Source organism: Brachyistius frenatus, unplaced genomic scaffold, assembly GCF_029030835.1.
Source record: "Brachyistius frenatus isolate BFR_SWC_R1_liver_20210118 unplaced genomic scaffold, ASM2903083v1 Contig_120, whole genome shotgun sequence".
NCBI lineage: Eukaryota > Metazoa > Chordata > Actinopteri > Embiotocidae > Brachyistius > Brachyistius frenatus.
The window spans coordinates 811,534-825,153 of record NW_027210719.1 but is presented as its reverse complement, the minus strand read 5'-3'; the positions used below and the strand labels follow the sequence as shown (position 1 = coordinate 825,153).

Here is a 13,620-nt window from a genome sequence, read left to right as displayed (position 1 = left end):
TATATATATATATATATTTTTTTTTAATTTTTGTTTTGTTTTGTTTTTTGTTTTCAAACAGTGAAAGCCGCACATCTGACATGGCTGATATTCCATTTCTGAACAGTCTTTAAGTCTCAAAGCTCTTATTGCTGTTATTAGATCCAGAACATGACCAACCTCCTGTGCTGTTTATTAAGTTATGCCTGGATTACAATGTCAGTTCAGAGGAGGAGTTTAGCATCAGGTCAATTCAGGACATGTGTCTGTAATCACAGCTCTCTGCTGAAAGGTGTCAGATTGTCAGCATCATGTTCTAGTTCGGTTTCTTGACCTGTACATCAATGTACATACATCCTGTTAATAGACACAATACACACCTGGGTTTCAACTGCTCTCTAAAGGATCCCTGAGGGAGTGATGGAGACCAAAGAGAATCTGGAGAAACTCAGGATGTATGGCAAAGGTGAACACATTCACTGGTCTTAATGGGAGCCGGAGAGGAAGGGGCAGTGAGTTTCATTCAGGCCTTATTGGTGAAGCGTCAGGGGGCAGTTTGGTCTAAATGACCTCTTGGCCATTTACCCCCTTCCTCCTAAGTCATGGTGGACCTCTTCAATCCCCAATAAATGACAGAATGGTCCGGCTGCCACAGGTAGTTTCAAGGATATCTAGAAGAGAAGAACCCTCCTTTACTGCTGGTTTAGATTAATGGTCAACCAATCAAAAAGAACACTTGCGTCACTGTTAACACTAAAAATTTTAATTTTACCAAGAGAAAACAACTAAATGTACAGAACAGTGGTAAAGTAGTAAAAACTGCTTATATGTCTTCAATAAACTTCCAGTCTTTTTTTTCCTCATCAAAGAAAATGTAAAGGTTTTAATTTATAATCTGCAACAAAACACACACTGATAGCTAACTTGCAGTTTATCCCAGGAGAACACACTGGGACACACAATATATTGCATGTTGATACATATTATATTTAAAATATGTTGCAAAAGCAATTAAAATATCACAGAAATACTAAAAAAAACCAACTCATGGAGATCTAGTGTTTATCGGTACATTCTTATATGAACTAAATAATGTTTCAGAAAATAAATAAATTGAGTCTTATACAGTAAATATGGCCTTGTAAGTGAAAGCATTCAAACTTCTTCCTCCCTTCCTTCTCTTTTTGGTGTTCCAGTATGTTAAACATTAAACATGATTCCAAGAACCCACAGAAGAGAACGAGCTGCCAACAGAGAAATATGCAAATAAACCAGGTGCCCAAGTTAATGGCTCATTTGTGATTCACTGCTCTTGAGAAAAACAGTTTACACACATTAACACGTGCAATGAGATACAATAAACTGCAACCAGGGATCATTCAGTAAACCAACTAGTTTTTGCTGCCTGAAGCATCCACACATGTACACATGACTTTAAAATACGGATTAGAAATCAATGCTCACGTTTTACTCAACGGCAATGACATCCACCTTCCACCTCAGCAGGATTCCCTCTCCAGTCTGAGAACAACACAAGAGTTAAATACTCCAGACATTAGAGCAGATGTCCAGTATATCAGCTTTATTACCAGTATAAATATTCAGTTGCTGAGCTCCTGTAGTACCTTGCATGCAGATAAATAAGCTCACACTCAGAATTTTCTCTAGAGAGGAGTTACAAATGGTTCACCATTTAGTTCACAAAATATCTGCGTGTCAGAATGAATCATAAGATCTTCTGAACATCTGAAGAGCGACACAAGCAGATTTCTGCTGTGTTTACACGTTGACATGTCCAAAATCTAAAAATCATCCTTCAACTCGCATGCTGTGTTGATTTTGTGATCTTTTGCCGTTTGTAAGATCTCGAAATCAGGCTTACCAAAAGAAATGTTTTCATTGAAATGTGTCGAAAACTGAGAGTCTTCCAAAGAAATACCATCAGCAGCCAATTCTGCAACAGTCATGCCAAGATTATCATGCTACAAACAAGAAAATATAAACGGCATTTATGCAAATTTTTTATTACATAGCACATCGTGTGCACACAAGTCAAGTCACCGTTCAGCCACATGCCTCAAGCAGAGAGAGAGAGAGAGAAGTATTTCTAACTCATAAGACACTCAGATCAAAAACACTGTAAAGCTCATGCACACATCAATCTATCAGACAGGAATTCTAATCTTGATTCCTGAGGACCCTGATTCTCTCTCTCTCTCTCTCTCTCTCACACACACACACACACACACACACACACACACACACACACACACACACACACACACACACACACACACACACACACACACACACACACACACACACACACACACACACAGAGAGAGAGAAAGACGGTCATTGACACAATTGTGCTTTATTGCTGTACAGGTAACAGTACTTATAAAACATTGGGAACATAATAATTATGAAATATCACAATCTTTCAACAAACATATATGCAGATTAAAATATACTGTATGTCATGTACAAAAGAAAGGTTACATTAAAAAAAAAAAAAAAAAACAACGACATTATGAAAGGCAGTGAGATATCCCTTTTGAGGTGCTGAAATAGTGTATCTCTCTGGACAACTATACATGGACTGGGGACACTGGCTGCAGCACCAAAGAGCTGATCTCAGAGCAGAGGATTTATAGATTCCTGACTAACAAAGATGACCGGCAGTAATGTGGCTGCCAGAGTTTGGTAAGCTTCCGACAGAGTGAGCTAATTCATCAAGGTTCGTCTGTGATGGAGCAGATATGTCCGGTTAAAGGTGGAGGACGAGTGTGTAGATGAGAAATGGGGGACAGTGTGGTAATTCACAGTGCAGTGGGAAGCGGTTCTTCACATTAGACAGCCTTTATCTTTTCAGCACGAGCACATTATAGGAGGGCGGGGCCCGGTGTGTGGTCATGCAGGGTAAAAAGCACTGATATGCTTTAAGTTACAATAACAACAATGTCCTCATTTCATGACTTCCAGAAAACATGGGAGTACACATAACTGCACATGACGAAGTAGAACTCTGTTCATAATGAAGGACAAACACAGAGGCTAGAAGTTCTGTCATTGGCAAGGCTAACTAGCTTGATCACAGATGAGTTTAAATCCTTGTCTGGAAATGTTCGACATAGTTCTCCACAGCAGCGCTCATGCAGCCCCAATCACAGCAGACAAGGTGTGAATTATGGAGCAAATCCTTATTGTTGTTAACTTGCTTTAAAAAATGAACTGCATACATAACTTCTGAAGACAATAATCACATTAAGCAGTTAGGTACACTCTTTAGATACAGGTGCATGTTCCAGTAATAAGATAAGAAGGGAGTCAATGATGAAAACAGGTCGTGGAATAAAAATTTGCATTTATACATTCAGCCAGTCAATTCAAAAACGCAGCTCAGCTCGCTCTCCTCTAATTCCTCACAAATATTTGTGCACCTTCACGTGCTGACAGCAGCAGAGATCGATCCAGTGATGGTGTCGCTAATTTGTAAGACTGAATCAATCAGACACATTGAGGGTGATCAGTAGGAATGAGAAATCCATTAGAGCTATTGATACTTGGTGCGATCTTCAGAAATCAAACAGCTTGTCGAGACACACCCAGCCCATTACAGAAGTCAACACAACACCACATAAACATTGTGCAATAAAAACATCCATATACGTTTAAAACATCTGCCTCGCTTCAGAGGAACAGAACAGCAGGGGCGAGAGGGGAATAAACAAATAATATTAAATAGAGTATAAAGAATTTCATAGCCATAGACAGTCATTCTGAAAAAAAGATATTCACATGTTAAAATAAACCTCTTCTCTTTACCTCGGTCATTGCATCGAACCCAAGACATTCTTAAATCTCAGTATCACCATCATAGACAGTATTATCTCACCTCTTCCTCGTCCTTTGTCTTTCAATTCAACCTCTGTACTCCTCTGCTGTAGTAAAAGCAAGAACATACGACACCGGTCACTATTTACATTGTAGTTACTATGGAAACACCCGTAAAGCCGGTTTGATCCACTGGGGCGGGGAGGATGGGGGCGTCAAATGGGGAAAAAAGGGGTCCGTTTGTTGGGGGTCAAACGAGGACAAGGAGAAGAAGACACAGAAGGTAATTGGCGACTGTGAGGACACACCCACGATGGAGGAATCTGTACAATGATCGTCTGTGTGTGAGATCTCCTGAACAACACCAAACACACCAACCTGTTCAAGTGTCCATGAGACACAGTGACAGTTAAGTTGCTACTTTTTTTTTTTTTTTCCCCTTTTTTCAACATGTACTTCTGATCCATTTGGAAACAGTCCAAAGAATCACCACTGCACCGCAGTAACAGCTATGATTTGGTCATTTACGTCAGTCTGTACACATATGAGTAGAAGACTACTGTATACATCAGTTTTTAGAACTGTACTCGTTAGATTAGACATATCTTTCACACATTGTATCACTTTGGCACAGAGTTTCATGTTCACAGCATGAACTACATACCTGTCAGCTAAAGCTTTGTAATATTAGCTTAACCTTTATACATTAAACCAATGCAGGCTCATTTGTTGGATCCCTTTTTCATCGTAAAGGTAAGTGCAGTAGTTTGGCCAGAGGGTTTTGTCCCTCGAAGGCTGGTGGTAACAAGAGGGGAGAGAAGTGCACCTTGGGATAATACGAGGTTACCCTGACCCCTGGTCGCTCGTTACCAGGACTGCAGTAGCACTTAAGAGCCCGAACATGAGAGGCTAAGTGAGAGCTGTGTACCTGAAAAAGTTCCCATGTCGAAGCCAGTGCAGTGATGCAAAAAAAAAAACCTGGAGGTTTTCCAAAGGCGTTGGTTGACTTGTAAACTTTAAGAGGTCTTAGACTTGGGGGGTTGCACACATAAGAACTCATGGGAACGTCACAGCACAGCACATCGAGTATAATCAGCACCATGTATTGAGGTGGAGCTCCTTTGTGTGCAGCAGTATGTCATGATAGGCTTGGATACAGACAGAATAAGAGGGCCATTCAGTAATTGAACCACCACAAAAACACAACTAATGTGCTATTAAATTCTGCCTCCAGTTGATGGACATCATAGATTTGATCTCAGAAGAACTGAAAATAAATAGTCATGTGATATTCATTATTTTTCTGTCGGTCTCCTTTTGCGAATAAAATATTCAATCACAAAATAACCCCCTCCTCCACGTGAATGTCTACTGTGTCTGCTAACCACTTATTTTCCAACACATGTCAGTTTCGCATAGTGCAGAGTTTCTATCATACAGGTTGGGGCCTCTTTCACAGTAGAGTACAAAGAGGAGAGCCAGGACCTTCTGCTCAGGGACCAGGCTAATGCTTTAGAGCTTGGAGCTTCAGATTAGTCCATGGGCATTGAGGTTATGGGCCCACATTAAATGACCAAAAAAACAAACAAAAAAAAAAAAAAAGAGCTTGTGTGAATGTGGCTGAACATAGAGGGAGCAACCTCATCGCCAATACATGAGACTGCATCACACAACCCCTGTCAGGGAGAGGCCTTCCTGTTGGTCCAGAGCAGCGTGGGGGGCAGAGGAGGGGACTGAGGTGGGCGGTGCTTCCAGTCACTGCGCCCCTCACACTGCACTCGCCGCCAACGCAGGAGCTCCCCCAGGGCGGCGCTCTCGGCCCTGTTGGACAGACGTAGCCGCTGGAACACCTGCGGCAGGGATGGAGAAATTAGAGGAGCAGATTAGGGTTAGGAAAGGAAACCGGGGTTAGCTGAAGAATAAATACAGCACGTCTATGTTTCCATCACACACTGGAGAATCACATTCGGCAACATTGATGGCAGTAAGCGGAGATGACCAAGCTATGGGGAATGGAAGTGAGAAACAGCGGATATATATTTAAATTCATTTCCCCAAAAGTTTTGACGCTTTGTAAAATGTAAATTAAAACCGAATGTGATGATTTAAAGATGTAAACCCATCTTTAATTGAAAATGGAACAAGGATTACATATCAAATAGAGTTTTTTTGTTATGTTGAAGATGTGATGCAGCAAAGTGGTAAACATTCCCGTACCAACTCTTTTTCAACATGTTGAGTATATATTTTCTCAGTTTCAATGTTTGACATGTTGTCTTTGTTATATTTTCCATTAAATATGGGTTTACATGATTTGCAAATCATCACGCTCTGTTTTTATTTACATTTTACACAGCGTTCCAACTTTTTTGGAATCCGCGTTGTAAAAGAAGAAGGTTGTAAAAGAATGCCAGTCTTACTATTATTGTGTGAGAGTTACACAAATGGAGGAGAGAGTTTAATTTTCATGTTTCCTTTGGAGAATTCCACCCACAGAGCAAGAAAAGCAGGATGCGGCTTTGTCCAAGTCTACATCTTAGAAGAGGCAGAAGTTTCTCTTCCTGAACTGGGTCCCTTTTTCCTCATTAATCATTCTAACAACACAGACATGAAGAAGAAGCCATCTTAATACAACAGGAAACCATGGAGGGGAATCCCTTCCTTTGAGTGACAGCTTTAACAGCAGCACATTTCCATATTCCGTCACGGAACGTACATCACCTCCAAGTGGATCATGTGAAAGTCGGGACCCTTGTGCAACGAGCATCTTAAAGTGCCTCATCTGTTTCCTCACAGACACTCAGGTCAAACACACACACACACACACACACACACTCAGGTCAAACACACACACACACTCAGGTCACACACACACTCAGGTCAAACACACACACACACTCAGGTCAAACACACACACACACACACACACACACACACACACACACACACACACACACACACACACACACACACACACACACACACACACACACACACACACACACACACACACACACACACACACACACACACACACACACACACACACACACACACACACACACACACACACACACACACACACACACACACACACACACACACACACACACACACTCAGGTCACACACACACTCAGGTCACACACACTGTATGGGGCACATCATCAGTCATCCGTGAGTCAATATCCAGGTAAATCAACAGGAATTCCAATCTCCCTCAGTCAGTAATACCAGCAACGGGACCGAGCCCTGATGATCCAGTGATCCAGGCCAAATTAGAAACTGAGGGGGTGAGGGTGGGGTGGAGTGTAATGATGGCAGCTGATGGGCTGTTAAAGGGCAAAAAAACCAGCTCCTTCATGCTTTGGAATGAGATTTAAGATAAGTCTGGCATTACTCAGCTGTATATTTTTCCTAGTGTCAACGAATTCCATGAAAACACCAAAATCAGAACATGTGACTGTCACTTTCCTACCCTACACCCTGAGCCCTCTTGACTACTGCTCATAGCTTTGTTTTTCTACGCTGTGATTATAGTCGTGTCCAGACCCATATCTTCACCGAATTTGGGTCTGATATCACTTGGCTAAATCAAGTCCCCAGCACTTATACTACCAATGAGTATCCATATGTTCTGGACCCACACATGTGCACACGTACAGATTGATTGCCTACATAAGCACAATACTCAAGAGCCTAATCCATAATTTACACCCCCCCTGCCAGGCTATTCTCTGCACTGGCGCCAGCCAGGAACACCAGCTACTGGAACAGTAGACAAGTAGGAACACTGTCCTTCTGCAATCCATGACTGTACATGGACACGCACACACACACACACACACACACACACACACACACACACACACACACACACACACACACACACACACACACACACACACACACACACACACGATGCAATAAGCATTAAATACAGATATAGTTTTGACAGGTAATAATGTGGAGAGATTCATCGTTTGAGGCCTTGATGCCAGAAAATGTGAAACATTTGAATTCTCATGATTAAAATGTCATGACATTAAAGAAGGTAACTCTGCATTCACAACTACAAAAAAAAGAAACGTTGCTGAGAATCTGACACGATACAATGTCATAGGAAATAGAAACTGCCATGCAGCGTTTTGCAATTGTCAGTTCACATTCAAAATCTGGGATCAATAATCTCTATCGTTTTTTTCTTTGTAAATGCAAGGCTATCTGAAAACGGACTTTTTTTTTTATTCCCTTATAAGATTTTCTGTGCTGAAACTGATATTAATGGTATAAAAGATCAATAAACCTGACCAAACCCCCAAATTTCATGAAGTGGCCTGAATAAATCATTGTCTGATTGAGAAAACAAAAACTCTCTCAACCCCCCTTCCACATACAAAATCCTAACCACGCCCTCACATGTGGGGGATGGTCCTATTATCCATAACAACATGCTAATATATTGGTAATGCTATGGTAATTATATGATAATGTAGGTTGACCAGTGGTCATTTCAAACTGTCACTCACAGGCTGGATGTCCTGAGGACATATATCATATTTGATCTTTTCCACATTAAACACACATTCTCTTGTCCAGGCAACAATGCATGCTGTTGTGAATACACCCCCCCCCCCACACACACAGACAAACATCAGGGGGCTAAAATACCATATTTTCAGATTTATATTATCTAAATGCTAAATATGTACATCACACACACACACAGTGGCACAAAATATCAATAAATTACAATACATTTCATTTTTCATTATTTAAACAAACATTAACACGAGAAACAAAAAACAAAAAAGCAATGCCTGTTCCATGTGTTTTTCTAAGCAGCTGAAACAGAGAGGTCACTAAACGGCTTGTATTTCTAGATCTAGTTTGAACCAGTGTGGTGGAGGAAGCTACGTCGGTGGTCGCTGATGACCTACTGTACGTGTCAGCTCTTTACTGGAAATTTCTCTGGAAAGATTACATTGACTCATGCAGGGACACCAATGCTGTGGCTGTCTGTCCTTCCTATACACTTTAGGAATGAAAATGAGTCTGCCCCTTCTTTCTTAGAACCATGTGAGTATTCCTTATAATTTAAATGTCATTCCTTTGGCCTGGGTATCATCTGAAGAGAGAAACAAAACTATCAATCCCTGTATCATTCAATCATTTAGCCGTCTCTCTATTCTTTATATAATTAGTCGAGACTGTTGATGTTTACTCACTACAGGGACCAAAGCAAACGAGTCCATTCATTTCTAAAGGAGTTGCTCCCCCACCCCGGATATTCCTTCACCCTTTCATGTTCATTTATCTCATTAGTTCTGCGAGTCTTACATAAACGCAGTCTGGAATGCAAGTAATTGAAAGGCATCTCTGCGTCACAGAATCTCAAGGTAATGAATAAAATCATGGTTCTGATCCTGAAGGATGGAGCCAAGATAAGGGTCTCTCTTAACACGTTTCCGTGGTAACAGCGTACATACATTAAGACGCCACAGTTTTTATCCGTCGCACTTTCACAGCGATATCAGACTCAACAGATCTGAAGGAGTACGAGGGTTGTACAACTCTTCGATGTAACGAGAACGGTGGAAGGGTTAAGTGATGGATTCAGCAACATAAAATCTCAGCGGATGGATATGCAAAAAGAAAAGCTGCAGCTCAAGTTCGAGTGTCTCTTAGCAGTAAAGTCCATATGTGTCAATGTTGCTATGCATATTATGCATATGCGTTAGCATATGCTGGACCAAGGACAGCATCAAAAGGAACTCCTGTAACGATTAGACTCATCCACCAATGTTAGTATGCTCATGCAGAAAGTCTATATCAACTCAAGAGCTGCAGTTTTTTTTTTTTTTCCAGAAAATGAAGGATAAAAAAGGAGGGATGCAGCAACATCACTGATTCTTGTTTCAGACTTTTTGATTCAACAAGCACAGAATGTCCTGTGAAAGCAGTGGTTTTCAAGAATTATTCTCCAATAACCCATATTTTAGAAAGATTTGAATCTTTGGATCAAAACTACCAGAAACTTGGATCATATACTATTTTTTCTTTTTTCTGCCATTAATACTGAATTTCCTTGTAACAACAATGAATTTCAGACCACAGCCTCTGATCTCCTCATAAAACCAAACAAAAAAATATTTAAAACAGCCTTCTACAGGAAGTATGTCTTCCATACTCCAAAAAAATTGACTTTTGGGTGGTTTCAATTTAGCTTCTGACAAAACTTCTGAAGCCTTTATTGCAAAAGGAGGATCATTACTGTTGTGACTGCACACTGGGTCTATGAAAAACACTGCTATTACGGGTGGAGAGCAGCGCGGCATGACATACACTCACCACATCCCTACATGTGGACAGGGCTTCCAGTGAGCCCACCCTTGCCCCCCTCGCTGTTTTAGAGGGCAGCCCCCGCACCGAACGGAGAAAAGTTGAGATGACCCCTCTGGAAAATAAAGGAGGGAGTGAGAGAAACAGCCAAACTCATCAAAGAATCAAAGAGAGAGAGAGAGAGAGAGAGAGAGAGAGAGAGAGAGAGAGAGAGAAAGAAATTTTGGTGCAAGAGAATAGCCCAAATATTCTGATATAAACCTTCATCTTAAAATAAAAACTAAAAAAAAAAGCAGCTGTGCTGTGCTTCATAATGCAATATGGAAACATGGTGTGCTGGCACATCACTGTTTTATTCTACATCAAGAAACGGGCTTCAAATAGATGAATCAGGTGAACTCACCAGAGCTGTAAATACAGGGGTACAGCATTTCATCAACGTCAGGACTGTGAAGTGGGTACACGGCGTGCCTTCAAATTTCGAGTGGAAATGTCTTATGAACAGTGTGTCCTGAGCTCCTTTAAAGTTGGGATACCATGTCCTTCGCTCATTCTTGTGCTTCGTGCACCACTGACAGTAACACTCAGTCACTCACTAACGCAGTCTCTGATGAATCTCAATTAGTTTCCGTGTGATAAAACTTTGTATTGCGGGGAGGACCAGAGAGCTGCATCTTGGAATACGCGATGCAGCGGCACACAAACTACTGAGGAGAGCATTTACAGCGTGCACACCATTAACCGTGTAATCTGCAATAATTATAGAATGACTTCCAGATGAAACCAACGTAGGGGTGGAAAACATGTGCAGGAAAGCTGCAAAGGCAACATGTGCAGATCAATTATTTGTATGAAGCTCATGTCCTAAAAAGATCTAACTTCTGTGGATTTACTGATAGGCCTGCCGACTTGATCTTTTAACAGCTGCGGTGGAGAAAGTGTTTGAATGTGATACCAGCAGTGTCACATTCTGGCTGCACTCAGGTTCAGTCATCGCTATGAAAAAGAGTATTGCTCTTCAGCTGCCTCACTTTTTAACAATTTAGAGGTGTTTCTCACACATTTTTTTTTTAATGTTTCTTAAGTATATTTGCACATTTGCAAATATGTGTTTAAATTTGTAACAGTTTTGTGTCTGTATATGAAAATCATCGCCTTTTGTTCCTTTTAACTTTCTGTGGCATCACTCAGTTCAAATGTTCATATAGCTGATGCACAGCACAGCTGCTGTCATTACTCTGTATTTTTTTACTGATAATGTTGTAAATAAAGATTTTTATCTGCAGATCAGCAGCTTGGTTATAATTTATGGTTGACAAAGTATTTACGAGCCATGATCAAATTTCATATTTGTTTTGTTCTCAGAGAGAAATACCCTGCTGAACATCCTGATTGAAGGTGAACGGACCATCTACCGCTCGCTTTTCTCCTTCTCTCTCTAACAAAAATGGATCTTTGAAGAACAAATGGAATACATCATTCAAAATTCATTCAAGTCAATGTATACAAACATGTACAGACTTCCACAAGTAAATTTCATGCTTCAGAGACACGGGCCCATCCTGTAAAACACATCCATCATATAAAGATGGTTGATCAGTGAAAATAGCAGCACATTGGTCACGAGCCTGGAACCACTGGGTAAAATGGCAGGGGTCATGGAGCTGGATGTGACGCAGCCAGAACATAACGTAGCTGTATTCTGCGTACTTTGGCCATTCAGGAGTTGTGAATGCATTATTTGTGATAATAGCTTCTCTTTTCTGTTCCAGTGAGTGCAGAAGAAATGTTCAAAGTTAACATACATGCTGTGCGGATGAAGAGCCTTCTCAGAATGTAACTCGGTTATTCTATTAAGTAGTTGAATTTTTCTATTATTCACGAGGGTCTTTTACCTTTTGATGATTAACAATTAAGATGAAAGAAAGAACAGATCAAAAGAGAATTAGACTCTGGTCTTAACATATATTGAGTGTTTTTGCGTGAGGTGAAGGTACAGCACATGATGATTTTCCTGAAAGAGTCTATCTCTTGGTTGTGAATGGCTCTCTGTGGACATCTTGTACGCTCAGTCAATCATGTGAGAGTGATCTTGCTGGTAAACCGTATATTGTTATATCTTTACATTTTTAAGTCTCTCTAACATACATGTTTATCAGGTAGCGTAATATCACGGTTTTCAAAAGGCTCTTCCACTCGCAATGGTTTCCACTTTCTCATCAGAGTTTTATCAGTTCCATATAATGAACATGTGTGTGTGTGTGTGTGTGTGTTTTGCGTGCATGTAAGCGTGTGTGTGAGCTTGGGTGCACGCACACAGGACAATAAATTCAATCCTGTAACCATACACCCATCTGCAGAGCCAGAAAAAGCTCACATGTCATGAGTGATCCACGCTGTTCAAAGGAGGCCACTTTCCTGTGAATTCAAAATGTCAACAAACCCAAACGCAACAGAAACCTCATACAGTTGTGCTTCACCTGTGTGTGTGCTAGTGTGAGTGTATGGGTGTAAACGTGTGTGTCACAGGTTTTAAACAAATTGACAGATCAGACTTTAGATATAGATAATAGATATTTAAGTGCCTGTGTTAGTGTGGTTACCTGAGTATGATGGCTGTCCATGTGTCTGTGCAGAGAGGCGGTGCTGGCAGAGTTTGACTTGCTGTGACTCTCTTCCTCCAGCGACCCTGAACACACAATATCAAAAGCATATTACAACTCACGATGACTGGAAGTCCTCCCACACATGGACAGGTGCAGGCTGAAGGACACCTCACTTTTCAAACACAAGCAGTTGGAGAGGGGTTTCAACACGCTTTCTCACGCAGAGGAAAATGTGAAGGAAAGATAATGTGGCTGTGGATCGCTCTGAGTTTTTTAAGGAATAATGTGATTACTCTCTAACTGCAGCTGAAAACATTTAGGATCCTCTTTTATAATTCCTTTTCTAATTTCTCAGGTCACTTGACTATGGCATGACATTTTTTTTTTAAATTATTTGTAACTCAATCTCCACAGGCTTAACTTTCTTGCCTGCACAGTGCTTTTATTTCAGATATCTCTAAGGCTTTGTTCAGACTGCAGCCCAATCGGGTTTGTTTCTTAAATCAGATCTTTAAGACAGTTTGTCTTACTGTTATTTGCAAGTGAGCGGATCGAATTTGGTGTGTACAGTCATCACCAACGTATCTGCATGGGTTGCTGTGGCAACAATATACATGCAGATATGCTCCAGTTTGCAAAAAAATTCACCACACATGTAGAGTGAGTCGAGCTATATTTGTTATACCATTTTTGAACTGGAAACAATTAGCATACTGATGTCCATAACTCTGCTCATCTAACAGTTACTCCGCTCGTGTAACAGTATGGTGTCTGGGAGGGGCTGAACAATGTATTTCAATACGGCATGTATTTCAATGATATTTTGCAATAGAATTCTTTAGAGCAGATTTTCTTTAG

The 13,620-nt window shown here is 40.8% G+C and overlaps 1 protein-coding gene across 5 annotated transcripts in view; it reads right to left on the bottom strand.

The window, feature by feature from the left end:
- Positions 1 to 2,337: 2,337 nt before the first annotated feature.
- Positions 2,338 to 13,620, bottom strand: part of myo16 (myosin XVI) — a 101,246-nt gene continuing 89,963 nt past the window's right edge. For 4 of the 5 annotated variants that reach the window (XM_069713661.1, XM_069713660.1, XM_069713662.1 and 1 more), the window contains exons 34-35: positions 12,760 to 12,845; positions 2,338 to 5,666 (exon numbers count right to left, since the gene is read on the bottom strand). In XM_069713661.1, coding sequence (XP_069569762.1) covers positions 5,496 to 5,666; positions 12,760 to 12,845 — 257 coding nt within the window. In that variant the 3' untranslated portion in view covers positions 2,338 to 5,495. Of the gene's footprint in view, positions 5,667 to 10,165; positions 10,272 to 12,759; positions 12,846 to 13,620 lie in introns of all 5 variants that reach the window. The other variant, XR_011311577.1, reaches the window with a different exon arrangement.